The 15,536-nt window shown below is 43.4% G+C and overlaps 1 protein-coding gene across 4 annotated transcripts; it reads left to right on the plus strand.

Annotated features, from left to right (window-relative positions):
• Positions 1–14,017, plus strand: LOC126486488 (Fc receptor-like protein 1). 4 transcript variants are annotated; one of them, XM_050118692.1, is made up of 11 exons: positions 1–60; positions 3,324–3,344; positions 5,641–5,928; positions 6,728–7,015; positions 7,172–7,450; positions 7,930–8,043; positions 8,966–8,990; positions 10,977–11,059; positions 11,246–11,317; positions 11,857–11,888; positions 13,001–14,017. In XM_050118692.1, the coding sequence occupies exons 1-11, from the start codon at positions 30–32 to the stop codon at positions 13,070–13,072; spliced, it is 1,305 nt and encodes a 434-aa protein (XP_049974649.1). In that variant the 5' UTR covers positions 1–29; the 3' UTR covers positions 13,073–14,017. The 4 variants fall into 4 exon arrangements, 3 of the variants coding, with proteins under 3 accessions (XP_049974649.1, XP_049974648.1, XP_049974650.1); XM_050118691.1 differs by lacking the exons at positions 1–60; positions 3,324–3,344 and having other exon boundaries at positions 5,304–5,928; XM_050118693.1 differs by lacking the exons at positions 1–60; positions 3,324–3,344; positions 11,857–11,888 and having other exon boundaries at positions 5,304–5,928.
• The last annotated feature ends 1,519 nt before the right edge of the window (positions 14,018–15,536 follow it).

A 15,536-nucleotide genomic window follows, 5' to 3' on the forward strand; every position in this document is an offset into this window, starting at 1 on the left:
TTCAAGTTACCATCCCCATCTTGGCCCTCATGCTGCCTTGGCTCCTGCTGTTGATCTGTGGTGAGTTGTACAACTGAGAATGGGGTTCTTGAAAACATGTCGAGAATTATAGGACTAAGCTTCTGTCTGGGGATGGTTGTGTTGTCTCTCTCTGTCTCTGTCTCTCTCTCTCTTATACACATATTGGTGTGTACGCACACACACAATATAGGCAACAAATTGGTCTCTCGGTTCCTTTTCTTCTATCAACACTTTTTCTTTTTCAGTGTCAAACTTTAGTATTTCTCATCGCCCCCTCCTCATTCCAGCTAAGCTTCTCTGGTGTAGTCCATATAAATGGAAAGATTATTTTTCCATTGTTAGTAGGTTTGCTCCTGACATCCCCACAGCTTAGGGTGGGTGCTCTTTCACCCTCTTTCTCCACTGCACGATCAGACGACACATCCCCAGGTGCCCTGATTGCCTGAGCAGACGAGCGGTACTCTACACAAAGGCTTGCCTGACTGCTTACCACCGTGGAATGTAGAAACCAAGACACACATGTTCTTCACCTCTGCTGGGAACCTCACACACACATCTACAACCCTGTTTTTCCACTCATGAGAACCATTATTTCAAATTTTCTCATTTCTCCTCAAACTTTTGGTCCCATTTTATAACTTTGATTAATACTTTACTCAAAAAGTAAAAACAGCAAGAAGAAAAGTCTCTGCATTTCTACTGCCATGTCTTCTTCCGCCGTGAGTACATCTTGTCTCAAAGACAGGAGTCTCTGTTTATTAATGCAAGGCCCTCCTCCTGCACTAAAGCTTGTCCTCTCCACTCAGATGTTTCTGCATTCCAGCTTATTCCTATCAATGTACCTGTTTGCTTGGATTTTTTTTTTCTCGTTCATGCACCATTTCTTTCTCCCTTCACCCTGCTCTCTGTGACTATTTCACTTCCCTGATCCTTTTTCTTTTAAAACTTCATTTTTAGTCAGACTGGCCTTTCTGAAGCTTTTGACACTTTTTTTTCTAGTTGTCCAAAGCAAAAGCAAAACAGAGACCGTCTCTGTCTCATCAAAGATCTCTTCACACTCTCAGTCTTGTCTCATAAGCTCCTCTCCTGTGCTTGACCCGGTCTTTTTTTCAATTGTTTCGGGTCTTTTCGTGAACTCACTTTAATCAAACTTTTGTCTCTACCACTCCTTGAAAACTGTTTTTTCTAGCATCATCCACCACTTCCACATTGCCTCACCCGGAGGTCATTTCCATTTCCTATTTCCTTGGCCTCTCAGGGGAGGGTACAGTCAGTCACTCCCTCTTTCAGGACTTGGTCTCCAGAAGGCCATGTTCCCGTTTCCTTTCTGCTTCACATCTACTCTTCTCAGTTCCTCCGCTGAATTGAATCTGTCCTCAACTTATTGACAGCTTTAAAGTGGAGACCTAGACTTCATCTGTAGTTTCTTCTCCAAATTTATACAACTTTTTCACTGACGGTGCCAAGTTGTCTAACTTAAGCTTATCAGATTTGACCTATTCTTTAAATAGAAGCCAATGGTTGCTCAGGTGTCTACCAGACATCCTAACTGGCTTTTTTGACTTCTACATCTGTTACCACTACACGAAATTTATCCATTTTTTCCCATAACTCTTCTGTTTCAATAAATGTCATCACCATTTTTCCAGTCACTCTGGCAAAAAATTGAGATATAGTATTTAACCTCTCTTGCCTTCTCTCCATCTCCTTCCCTCTCTTCCTCTCTCTATCCCTCCCCATCTTTCTTTCTCTCTCCCTCCCTCTCATTTCCACTCTCCTCATGGTTGCTGCTCTGTGCCAGCAGCACTCTGAGTGTCCAGATTGTCTGAAACTTTAATACAAACTTATTTCTCTGCTTTGTTTTTCATTTGAGCACTACTCTCTGAAATAATGTTCTGTTTTTATGAAAAACTTTTATATTAAAGTGTAATTATATCACTTCCTCTTATTGTCCTCTCTCTACCCTCACACATTAATAACCTTTTTTTATTATTGTTGTTCCATATATGTACATAAATATATAACTACAACCTGTTGAGTCAAGTGTGGCTTATATGTATACAATTTCAGAGCTGATCACTTTGTATTGGACTTACGGGACTTGTCCCTGGAAGGGGATATCCCTCCACATGCACTCGACAGCCATTATTTGCCTGAATTTCTTTGTCTAGGAGTGGGAACCCATGACATGTCCCCTGTGCGTGTTAGCATGTGCTTGTGTTGTCATTGTTCTGGTCTTCTAAAGGCAGCCATATTGTTGAGGTGTCATAATTCCACAGCGAACTTTCTGGTCCTCTGCTCTTTCACTCTTTTTGCCTCCTCTTCCACATTGTTCTCTAAGTCTTAGGTACCAGAGTTGTCTCCCACTATAGTGTAGATTCCTTGGCAGTCAAGTATTCAAAAGTATTTCTTTATAAAAAAATATATAAATATTATTTTCTGCTAGCTCCCTCTGATCACTTGCTAGTACCTGAGGGACTAATTGTTCAAATAAGCATTTAATCAAATAGGCATTTCGAACTAAGCATAATTAAAAACAATAATTATGAAAAATCTTTATTAGATCTTAAAGAAATGCTGGCATTATCCTCACTGCTCTGGCCACACTCGCTTGTCTCCACAAATCACCTTCTCAGTCTCACTATAAAGAAAGCTGACAGAGTAGACACACGCTTCCCAGGACCTCAGGGCCTCGAGAGCAAGAAAGAATACATGTACCTCTACTGTTTAGTGACAAAATCCAAGTTTTCTCCAGAATTTCTCCTTCTTGACCAATTATATCACAAAAGGAGAGAATATTTGAAGAACTCTAACTCTCCTCTGAACCCAGAACTCCTCTGACAGGAAGTTGGTGCCCGCAGGGTCTCATGCCTTGAGACTGAGGCCTTTATCCCTCTTATTTGACTTTGTTACACCTGGCAGCAGGTCCAGAGGTGAAACTTAAGATCTTTAAGAGGAGGAGAAAGAAGAGAATAAGGGTAGAGGAACACACTGACGGGCAGTTACAAGTGAGACTCCATCCCTTCATCACAGGGACAAGGGCTACTGAAAATTACCTTATGATCATAAAAAGGACTTTTGTCTTTTCTGGATGATTAGAATATGGGGAAAGAAACAGAAAAAGAAGAAAGGAATTCGGGGCTGAGGAGGTATGGAAGATGGCAAAAGAAGGGGAAGAAGAGGGAGTTGTGGGGAAGGCACAGGGAAGGAGAGGGCACTGTGGGGAGAACCCTTTGGAGAAGCTTAACTGTGTGTCTGTGCATCTTGCTGCTTGGTTAAGCCTGTACTGGTTTCTTTTCCAGCTCCAGTCTGTGAACCTGACGGTGAGTTGTGCTTCCCAGTCTTTCTCACAGTCTAAGGAGTGCCTTGTCATCGCAATCAGCACACAGGCTTGTGAATGACTGAACAGCCCATGCCTGAACAGCACACAAACTTCAGAGACTTCTGGATGAAGGCTGTGACCTGTATCCACCCAACAGGGGGAGCTTGTCTGGAGCCACCTCAGCACAAGTAGGGAAATAAGATCACACAGAGGTGGCAGAAAGCATCAGGGATTTACATTACTCTGTTCTTCAGAGGCCCTAGGTCCTCACTGTGCTCTTCAGCTGGGGAATGCACTTCCAGTGGCTGAGAACACAGAGTCACAGAGCACAGCACTACACTTACTCGCCCAGCCAGGGCAAGGTCCAACAGGATTGCTGCCTTGTGCTATTTTAAGCAGTGCTCTGTAGTTGTAGCTTTTGTTCTCTCTCTCTCTCTCTCTCTCTCTCTCTCTCTCTCTCTCTCTCTCTCCCTGTATATGCAAATTTAATTGATTTTCTTACCAGAAGGAACTTTCTCTTGTGAAGTTTATGCAAATCTACCGGGTATAAACTGATCTCTTGCACACAAACTATTAATCACGAGGTTAAAAAAAGATTGATGCACCCAGCAGCACAGGGTCAGAGATGCCCCATGGTCAAGGGGATCAAAAGACTCTGGTCTTCTGGGTCACTCAGTGACATCCAAATTTAATTCATTCATGTCAATGCTATGTGTGCTGTGTGCTTGGTTTCCCCTTGCCCTTTAAGCCCAGACACTCAATCACAGCCTAAAGAGAAATACAAACCCACATCAAGGGCAAGGAAATCATCGGTTTACATGTGTTTAAGGAATTCTCTGGTGTTGAGAATGATCTGAAACAAGCTGGGAACCACAAAGCAGAACTTCTTGTAGTGAGTTTCTAGCTTCTTGCTCCTTGTTTTTCTGGCCCAGTCAGGAAAGAGACCTGCAGGTACCTAACACCTTTCTTCTCAACTCAATTTCAAACGCTGCGGAGTTTATCAGTCCTATGAAAACCACAGATGTCCACAAAGAGAAGATGCAGGTATTTCATACTCATGGCAGGTGCTTACTGTAACTGAGGCCTAAAAGGATTATGCAAAAAGGCTTCTTGTAGGAAGGACTGAGTTCATAGACACTGAACTAGGTATCACCAGGGACCCAGAGGACCCCGAAGACTTTCATCTGGTGAAGAGAGAAAAAAAGTTTCTCTTATGAAAACTATAAAAACTTTCCAAACTGAGAGGCTCTAAGGGTTAACAAATGCCTAAAGAGACTAAGGCATTTCCTGGGCTGATGGGACAGTGAAGAGGAGGAGCAAAGAGAGAAGCTTCAACCATCTTTACATAGTCAGAAGCAAGCCCCTAACACTCCAAAGCATGTATCTCTAGACTTCAGGCATAGAGTAAGTTTTCGTTTCATCTCATGGATTCCACAGAGGTTTCTGTAGAAGTCCTGAACCAAGGGATCTGGGCTGCATGGATGATGTAATCAGGGAATTTATAGGCACGTGCACTCACTTTTCTCCATCAGGAACTGCAACAGGAGGCTCAGAGAAGAGTCAACAGAGAACTGAGCCCCTCTTGTTGTTTCTATGGTGTTGCTTTCATAATAACCAGGTTCCCCCAGGTCCCCTGTTGTGTATTGGAATGTAATTTCATTGGTCTGAGATATCAAGGAAAGGGGAACCTTTTTTTCTTATCAATATGATTTATAACAAAGGTTAAAAAAATGAGGTGAGTTTTAACTCAATGGTAGAACTCTTGCCCAGTCTATATAATGTTCTGCTGCTTTGATTCCCGGTGCTATCAAAATAGAAGAAAAAGAGAAGATAGAGGAGGGGGAGGAAGAGGAGAAGAAGGGGGAGGAGGAGAAGCAGGAGGAAGAGGAGGAAGAGGAGGGGGGAGAAGGGGGGAGAACAACAACAGGAGGAGGAGAAAGACGGGCAGGAAAGAGGGGAGGGAGGAAAGACAGGGAAAGGGGAGACAGAGACAGTTTTCTAGAACTTCAAGCTTCACCATATCCAGTTGTCTTCAATAAACCAGCTCTGGCATAACTTTAAAAATTATGCCAGAAACTTAAAAAATAAGTTAATAAGATCTAAGCCATGGTCTGGAAGCTGATGCCATCACACAGGCTTAGGATGTACCAGAAGGAGCAGGATAGGTTCACAGCAAAGAGAAACTCATGGCTATGAGGGAGGTGATGGGAGATGCTGTATGTTCTTCTGACTGAGAACACAAATGATGCCTAATCATGAATATTGCTCTGGAGTTTATGTGTATATCTTCTCTCTAGTGATGTTTCCATACCCTGTGCTAGAAGTCAGTCCTTCCCCTCCTATAGAGGGTTATTCCATGACCCTGACCTGCAAGATCCAGCTCCTTGCACAGAGGCCAGATAGCCAGTTCCGCTTCTGCTTCTTTAGTGATGGCAAGTTGCTTAGGTCAGGCTGCAGCAGCTCCCCAAAGCTTCAGTTCCCTGCCGTATGGAGGAAAAACCCAGAGGTTTACCAGTGCATGGCAGAAGAAACAATTTACAAGAAAAGAGGAAAGTCGAGCCTGCCAATCAAGATACCCGTGCAGAGTGAGTATCTGAGCTTGCTCTTCCAGACTCGGAGCTGGGTAAAAGATAGCAGAACAGGTTGTTTTACATGCTACTGAGAAGGTAGACATTGGGAGGAACTACTAGCTGCCCTGGTGAAGTAGGAAGAAAAGGTTTCTGGTAGAAGTGTGTAGAATAGGTTATTCGAAAAGGGTTTATGGGAGACACTACAACAGAAAAATCATGTTTTATTATCCTGCATCATGTGATTCCTTGTCAGTGTTGATCATCAAAAACAAATGTCCAGTACCTACAGAAGGTTGAGTAGTCTCAAACTTGCTAAAGCTTCAACACTGATAGAAACAAAATGTAAAAAACCTTGAACAGTTCACACAAAGCAGAACCTACTCTAGTACTTTGTACTTGTGGTGTAACTGACCTCTAGTGCTGCAGGAGGTAATGACAGTCACACACTTACTAATGGAAATTGGATAAGAGAAGTTAAGTCATTTGATTGATACGCAGCAAATAAGGGTTTGAAAGACTTCACAGCCCAGCAGTTTGGTTTATAACTTGAACTTGAAATCACTAAAGGGTAGTAGAAATTATGTTATCCTAGGGTGGGAGATGACATCATATTCTCTACAGTAGAGTGCTTTTTCTTACCCTGTGACTATCAGCCTAATCTAAGATGATTCTAAGTCAGCAGAACACCAGCCCCAATGTAAGCTATTAAAATCATTGACTTTGCCAGCAGCCTTTGCTTTCAGGACCACTGCACCTACTCCTCTCTGAAAAGCCCCCTACACAGGGTCTTCTTCATTATCTTGTGTTCCCACAGGAATCCCTGTCTCTGATGTGAGCTTGGAGACACGGCCCACTGGGGGATGGGTGATGGAGGGAAACAAACTGGTCCTCATCTGCTCAGTTGTTAACGCCACTGGAAACATAACGTATCTCTGGTACAGAGGGGCACTGGGTTCAAACCTGGAAACAAAGACACAGCATTCACTGTCAGCAGAGTTTGAGATCACTGAAGTGAAGAGAAGAGATGCTGAGCAGTATTACTGTGCAGCTGACAATGGCTATGGCCCTGTTCTCAGCGAGCTGGTGAGCATCACTGTCCGAGGTACGTGACATAGCTACCTCATCTCAACCAGCAAGTCTCATTCCCCTGAGTGGCCTTTAGCAACTTTAGTGGGGTTGAGCCTCTAGAGAATAGGCAGAAATTATGGGTCTGTCGTACCATCAAAGCACCTTTCTCTAACTGTCCCCTGTTAATCAGTTCCAGTGTCTCGCCCTGTCCTTACCTTTGGGGACTCTGGAATCCAGGCTGTGCTGGGGGACTTGGTGGAGCTTCACTGTGAAGCCCTGAGAGGCTCTCCCCCAATCTTCTACCAGTTCTATCACGAGAATGTCATTCTGGGGAACAGCTCAGCTCCCTCTGGAGGAGGAGCATCCTTCAACTTGTCCCTGACTGCAGAAAATTCTGGAAACTACTACTGTGAGGCCAACAATGGCCAGGGTGCCCAACGCAGTGAGGTGGTGACTCTCAACATACCAGGTACTGGTTAGGCTTTGGGAATCTTAAGGTCAGTGTCTCTTCCCAGCATGCTAGGAGAGCTCCAGTGCTTCCAGGGGTCTGTTGTCCGGGGCAGGGCTTCTGTATGTGACGCTGTCATGGGTGATGTATGTGAGAGGGGCGGGACTTCCGTAAACAATGCCATCACAGCTGATAAACACGAAAGGGGCAGGGCTTCTGTACATGATGTTGTCATGAGTGGGGAACATAAGAGGGGCGTGGCTTCAATATGCAATGCTGTCATAGTGAGGGCTTCTGTGCATGACGCTATCATGGAAAATGAACAGGAGAGGTGTGGAGGATAAAGTTGGAGTACCTATTTTCTTTCATCACTGTAGGAAGCAGGGGTTTTCTAGATAAACAAAGACACCTTCCTCCCATGAGGAGCAGACCTTGAATGTAATCCATATACAAGATGTCTGCTTTCCAAACCCAACCCCTTCCTTACCATCTCTCCTCAGTGCCCATGGAGTCTGGAAGCAATCTCACCTCAGGAATCACTACGTGGCTGCTTGGCTGTCTTGGCCTCATCACCATGGCCCTAATATTTTGCTACTGGATCAAGAGAAAAATAGGTTAGTAACTTAATATATTCATATTTTCCTACTGTAGCCTTTAGTCTCCTGAAACAGACTGCACTTGTGGCCCGCACACTGCAGTAAGCGCATGCCCTAGCTACCTTGCCTCTGTCTTCTCGAAAACTTTCAAAACTGGCTTAAGCACCACTTTTAAGAAAGTTCTTTAATTTTGGCAACTGATACCTTGCTCTTCTGTGATTTAAATTTTATATAAAATATAACAACTTTTTAAACTAGAGAGAAGGAGCAGTTGGTGCTGACGTCAGTGCCGTGGTCTTACCCAACAATGCTGTCACACGTTTCTCTTCCTCCCTGAAACACAAGTCACATCCCTAGGGGTTCTGGTCATTCCTGGATCTTTCTCATCTTTTGGGTGAAATGTTCTTTTTCTCCTGAAAGTCTCACCTGGTAACATAGCCAACAATTGCTTTCAATTCTGAATTTTAGGTTATTTACCTTCCGATTTTATCACTACCCACAGTTTCACAGATACCTACGCCTCACTTTGGTCTCCTACTCTTCACTGAGCAAGTTGAAGATGGCCAATAGAGGACAATGTGAGGCAATGCAAATCTCACTTGAATTTCAAGCTTTTCCAACATCTTTGGACACCTTTTCCCAGCTATGACTTGGCCGTGGCAGCACCTGACTCTGGGACTCTGGGCAGGATAAGAGTCACCAGGGTTGTTGCAAAATCCAAAGCAAAGCATGTAACAGGTGGCAAGTTCCAACTCCTGTTACTTAGTGGCTTTGGGAACTTGTTGACTTCCAGCTTTGGGAAGTTTACTTAGCTCTCCTGGACCTTAATGGCCTTAGTTGTGACATGAAGACTGTAAGTGTCCGCCAGGTGTCCACTGGGGCCATAGTGCCATCCCAGCTGGGCCCCACTGACACATGCTCTCGTTTTTCTCCCTTGCAGGAAGACAGTCGGATGATCCACTCAGGTGAGGGCCCTGCTTTCTCTCTGTGCTCATGATGCTGGAAACTTACTTTTAAAAAGTTAATTCTTTTATTTTTTAAGATTATAGCATAATTACATCATTTCCCCCTCTCTTTCCTTCCTCCAAACACTCCCATATACTCCTCTCTGCTCTTTTTCAAACTCATGGTATCCTTTTTCTTTTGATTGTTGTTATATAGATATATGTACACATGGATGGATTTTTAAACCTAAATACAACATGTTCAGTCTGTATATTGCCTGTATGCTTGTTTCCAGGGCCAACCATTTGGTATTGGATAGCCAGTTGGTATGCTCCTCCCCAGGGAAGAGTGTATCCCCCACTGTTAGCACTGCTTAGCTGCCTCTGTAGTTCCTCATGTAGTCTTTCCCTGTCCACTTCAGTGTGTCTATTTTTGTCTCTTTGTTTAGACAGCCATGTTAGTGAGACTTTATGGGTGTAGCTTCTAACATTCCTGGGAGACACTCTCACAGCAAACTTTCTGACCCTCTTGGCTCTCACAAACTTCCCACCCCCACGTCTACAAAGCCCCTGAGCCTTTGGTACAGGAGTGTCTTATAGATGTGTCCATTTGGGAATAAACTCCACAGCTCTATGTTTTGATTGTTTGTGGTTTTCTGTAGTAGACTCAGTCTGTTTGCAAAGAGAAGGTTCTTTGTTGAGGGATTAACTTATTTGCAAGTATAAGGACAAATTATTTCCCCATTTTCTCTATTGCTTCCTTCCAATGCCTCTGCAGTTCACTTCTTTTGATTTCTTTTGGCCCTGCCACTGGTTTATTCATGCAGTCAACTTGCTTACAGCAGAGGTTTGACTAAATGGAAAGACCCTTAGACTCGAAAGCAGTTTAGGACAGGTAAGGTATATACGCTGCATATCTCTGAAAGGCGAGACAGAGAGCAATAAACACATTGGAAATATTGTGGGTGACATTTTCTAGAAGCTGAGAGGAGGAAAACATTTCTAAAATGCTTGCCAGCTGCAGACTTAGCTTGTGTATTTTCCACACCAACAACAAATACTTTCCACATCTCCAGTGTGCATGTGCATGACCATTTTCTTTTGTTCCTTCCTCAAGTTGCTTGCTCTGGCCAAGTGTCTATTTTCACTATTCTTTCCCTTAGTGCCCTGCTCTGTTCCAATGGACTAGCAGTTAGACTCCCTGATAAGCAGACAGAAAAGGAGAGGGACCATGACTTGGTAATAAAAAGGTTGAACTTCCAAGACACTGGCTTCTTCCTCACCCTCTTGACCTGGGGACAAAAAAGCCTTGCAACTGCAAACAAAGACCTTGTGGGATTTCTCCCCTGCCAGTAGCTCCTGCTGATATACTGGCTCAAGTTCAAGGTTTTATCAGGACACACTTACACAACAGCTGTTGTCCAATCAGACAGCCAGTGTTTCTTCAACCAACCAACCAAGATAAGGGGAGGATTATTCTTCAGTGACTTACAAAAAATAATAATAATAATCAGCCCTCAAAGAGAAGCTGGACTTCAAATTTTCAAGCCACCCCTCAGCTTTGCTGAGGGTCTTTCTCTGTGTCTGCTGTATGTGTGTACTTTCTCACCCCTAGTCAAAGTCTTTCTTCCTCTGTGAACTCTGTCTTCCGCCCTCTGCAGTGCTCACAGTTTCTCTGCTGTCACCTGTTGCACTCGAGGTTTTTCCTGCCTTTGAATTCTTTAACTGGCAGAGAAAATGAACCCAATCAAGATCCCTAGATGGTAACAGCTCCGTGTGTGGACAATGTCATAGTGAACCTGTGCCGGGGAACATATGCACTGGGGCAGCACTCGGAGCCCCATTCTGCCCATGAATGAGGCTTTAGCTTATACCACACAGCTGTCCTTTCCAGCTGCTAAGTTTTCCGTGAATTAGTATCCTGTACAGAACCTTTTCCTTCACAGTTTACAATCTTAGGCTGTAACACCCAGAGCATCTGGGATGCCATGTGTTTTGTTCTTACAGGAGCCCTCCTATGCCTGTGCTCCAAGAATCCAGCTACCTCAACTCACCTGGCCCAGAGCAGATACAGTCTGTGTATGAGAACGGTGAGGCTTCCCAATGACCTGAGGCAACACAGCACAGGCTGCTTGCCAAAGCCAATTCTGCTGCCTCCTAATCCTTCTACAAACAGATGATTCGCCTGCCTTTGAGTTGTGATAGGAGGTGGGTGTGGAGTAAGTGACAGAGCAGGAAGAAAGGGCTGCCTCCACATGTCTCCCTTCTCATTTCAGTGAATGTTGTAAGAGGTGATGAAATTTACTCACTGGTGTACCATATCCAACAGGAGCTGGAACCAGCAGCAGGTGAGACATAGCATGGGATGACTTTTTCCCGACCTTTTGTCTGTCCCAGAACCAAGAAGACAGTCAGTGGCTCTGCTTGGCAATGTGGCGGTGTGTGTCCTTAGAGCTGACCATAGGGGTCACTGACCTTTGTCTTGAAGCTGTCACGTAGAGCCCGTTGCTGTCCTTACTGCATGTTTCACATGGCCCCTTTTTAATGGCAGCCAAAGATGTCTGCTTCTGCCAAGTGAGCCTCCACGCCCCCTTGCAGCGCTTCCCCATGCCTGCCACTCTTGTCCCATCCTATGTATGGTAGGCCGGGAAAAGGAGAGAGGTATCAAGCATCTCTAGTGCCAGAAGGGCCTACGTACCCACCCACCCAGGCTCCTGTTCTTCTGTGGACACTAGGAATCGTTCATGCTATAAAAAGGAAGAGAGGAAATAACACTGGAGCTCAGGCCATGGAAAACAGGCTGGAGAAAAAGAAAGTTTTACTAAGGGGAGGTTGTAAAAGCCTAAATACAAGGGGAACCTCATAGTCCTTGTTCATTCCTCCCCAGCCCAGCACATGAAGATGCATGGGGCAAGTGAGGTAAGCAGGGTCTTCACTGTTCTCTGTGCTTTCTCTGTTCCCTCTGGAGACTATTGTACTATTTTTCCACAGTATTGCTGCTTAGGAGGAGGAAAATAAATACCAGGGTCCCTTATTTACCAACACAGTAGAGATAAAAATCATTTGGTTATAGCAATGAAGAATCAATCGCTACTTGAGGGAGTTTTGGAGGCTTATGGGTATATTTCCTTGAGCAATGTGCTGATGTATTGCTCAGTCTTGGTTTATACTTATTTTAAAAGTTCTATTTATTTGAAAAATTCTATCCTGAAATACTGTTGAACTGTACAGCCATCAACTAGTGTATATAGCTAGCAATATGGAGTAAACTAAGTTAATACTGAATAATGCTAACTAAAACTAATGCTGCCTTTAAAAACAGGCTTGTAACACATGCATGACACCATTCTAACAACAGCGCAAAAATGATTTGTATTATGAAAAATTCTTAATTTATAAATTAAATTATAATTTATAATTCTTAATTTTATAAAAATTCTTAATTATTATATAATTATAATGGATAATTGAAGATATTCATGATGGGGGCTGGAGAGATGGCCTCACTGCTCTTACAAAGGACCAGGATTCAGTTCCCAGCACCCACATTGGGCTGCTTACAACCACCAGCCTCTCCACATTCAGGGAATCCGATGCATTTCTCTGTTCCCCATGGGCACATACCCACACACAGACAACACATACATGCACAATTTTTTAAAAATTCTAAAATCCATCCATGGTGCTACATAAGTACTTTCTGAATTGCAGGTATTTTGACTTTGTTCCAACAAGTATCACAGGTACTTTCACAGTTTCGTCCTGTCTAAAGGTAGTCTCGGGGCAGAACCCAACTCCTTGGAAAACTGAGAGTATTCTCAGTTTAGTTTACTCATTCTAATGTCTTTGAGAAATGACCACTCATAAGATTGTCCAGCGGGCTCCTCTCACCACACTGACAGAAGGCCTCTGGCTTCCAAGACGCTCCTTTTAAAGTGTTGTAGCTGCATATGACAAAATGTATCCGGGCTGACTGGGAAGAGGCCCAGCGGAAGACTTGTTCTTTGTTTTCTCTTCTTTGGTCCTTCCAGGTCTTCTCTGAAATCTATTCTAAGCCAAGGAAGGAAGACATTACGGATACGGACTATGAAGACGCTATATAAAACTGTGTGAACAGCATCAATGCAGGCTGTGAGAAAGCCAAAGGCCTGGCGTGCACTCGGAGGACACTGAGGAAGAATAACTTGCCAGCACACCTTCCCCACAGGCTTCCTTTCATGAGATGGCTCCTTCACCTATGCGGTGTGAAGTTGGTACCACCCAGGAAAACTGACTTAGACCCAGAAGCTGGAAGGATCTGCTGGTGGCATCGGCTTGTTGCCCATCTGGGGTGTGACAGATCGCGTGCTACTCTTTATTTACAAGAGGAAAGTGGTGTGGTGAAAGCCACTGGGATCTTGGAGCAGAGGGACTTAGAGTGCACACAGCCAGCATCAATGACTGTGCAGGTCTGTTGTGGAGAGAGAGCTGTGCTTCCCTATGCACATGTCCTGTCTACACTCAAACACCTGAGTCAATGGACTCTGAGTTATGGCATCAATTTGGAATCAGTTGGAAAAAATTTACTGTGACTACACCTAACTTTAGTGACATATTTTGGGTGTATAGGCTAGTCTAAATCCTCTCATGATTTTATAATAGTCATTGAAGGTTTCACCAAGTTCTAAGTTTTGAACTTTGTACAGCATTTAGATTAAACTTTATGAATATATTTAAATACAGTGCTTCTCTTTGAATTGTCAAACTTTTTGAATATAATCATTTGGCTCAAAGTCTGTTTTAATTTTAAACATATTAAAACAATTTAGAAATAAAGTGAAAAGGAAAGTCTTTCCTATGAAATAACACAAATGGCGACCACTGTAAAAATGTATCCTGTATTTCTCCAGATGGTTTCTACTTGTGCACAAGCACTTGCATATAAATAGATAATCAAAAGTATAGCTACTCAAGTAGCTGAAACCTGTCCAAATATGTGTGTATATCTATCATACTATTTCAAAAGACTGTGGAATATTCTGTCATGTGTTTATATCATAATAGATGCATTTTTCCTTTTACATAGTAATAAATCTATATAATCTAAAACTGATTATTTTAATTTTTTAATCATTTTAACTTTTTTTGAGACCGGGCCTTGCTACGTAGACCAAATGTGCCTGGAATTTGAGATTCTCCTTCTTCAGTCTGGAATTTGAGATTCTCCTTCTTCAGGCATGTGGCACCATGCTCTACTCATCCTAACAGTTTTAGATGTGTGGTCGAGGGACGCCAGCTCCTCTCACACTTTAACACCTTTCACCACTGAAGGATTCAGGTGACAGCTGCACTGGGAGAAAGCTGCCTCTGGCACTAGTCTAGCAGACATTCTTTCTTTGAGCTCAAGGATGGCTTGATGGCGAACTATTGGGTTCTCTCAGGAGGTCGTGGGAATTCTCCCAAAGAACAGGGCATGTCCCATGTTATTTGTTATCCAGGGCTGCCCCTTCACACTTGGAGGCAGCTGCTTGATTTCCCCTGGCCACAGATCTTCCCATTTTTGTATCCTGAGCAAAGGATTACAGAAACTTGGATAAGAAGGACAGCATCTAAAAGTTTGAGGACTTTTCTGTGAATGTCTAATGGGGGTGGGGAAGTCCAGTGGTATTTAAAAGACTTCTTTCCCTCCAGATAGCTGCATGGACATGTAGAATTAGGAAGGCATATGTAGGATCTGTATAGACATTACCTTTTTTTTGTTGGAATAACTCAGAGGTTCTAGTGAAAGCAAAGAGCAGAGTAAATTGGGCACTAGAATCCTGGAGTAGAGTCCTCAAGGCAAGGGCACCTAAACTCATAACCACAGTGTAACTAAATATTTCATTCCATCCTTGAAGAAAGAGCTCCCCTCAGTGTACAATATTAAATTGGGATTCTTTGGAGGATGAGTATTCCAGTCAGGATGGGTGGCTATCTACTAGGAGGACCTCTTCACAGGAATGGAGGAGTTTCCCATATCATTCTGGAAAACATGTGGAAGAATTTAAATTTTGACAAGCCTTACACATCACTTCAGGACCTTCCAACACAAGGGCTTGGTATTTAGTAAAGGAATTTGATATCACAGATTCTCCTTAGAGTTGAAAATACCTCAATAGCATGTGGGGTATAAACTATTAAATACCCCAGGGTAAATATTGAACTTCTGGAGTCAAAAGCCCCATGGCTGCAACTGCCCAGCAATAAGCAAGCTGCCCCCTGCTACCTAGTCTAAATCTTACTTAGGTAGCCCATTAGCTGAGCAGTTGAGCCTACAAGTTATGCAATCACACTCAAAACCACCCCCTTTCTGTCACATACAGATCAAACTGGAATTGAATGCATAGTCCCAAAGCAGGAATCTGGTTCCCTTTTCTTTTGAAAAGCACATTGAGATTCAAGGGTCCATATCCCTAAAGAATGTCTCTAAGTTTGAGTTTCTTCTCAGGACTTATAAAGAGATCTAACCAGTTCAGCATATCTAGGAACCCAAATTCTACAATCCAGTAACTTCCAGGAAGGCTCTTAGCTGTTTCAAGATCTAATGGA

This window comes from Alexandromys fortis, unplaced genomic scaffold (genome assembly GCF_014885135.2).
Source record: "Alexandromys fortis isolate MF-2015 unplaced genomic scaffold, M_Fortis_MF-2015_v1.1 scaffold_152, whole genome shotgun sequence".
In the NCBI taxonomy this organism is placed as follows: Eukaryota; Metazoa; Chordata; class Mammalia; order Rodentia; family Cricetidae; genus Alexandromys; species Alexandromys fortis.

What these genes read in the sequence shown, in the direction of transcription:
- LOC126486488 (XM_050118691.1), top strand. Translation starts at nt 5,586, where the DNA reads ATGATGCCTAATCATGAATATTGCTCTGGAGTTTATGTGTATATCTTC. An exon ending in GGTGAGCATCACTGTCCGAG is followed by an intron (nt 7,016 to 7,171) that starts GTACGTGACATA and finishes CCTGTTAATCAG; the next exon opens with TTCCAGTGTCTCGCCCTGTC. An exon ending in GGAGCTGGAACCAGCAGCAG is followed by an intron (nt 11,318 to 11,856) that starts GTGAGACATAGC and finishes ATTCCTCCCCAG; the next exon opens with CCCAGCACATGAAGATGCAT.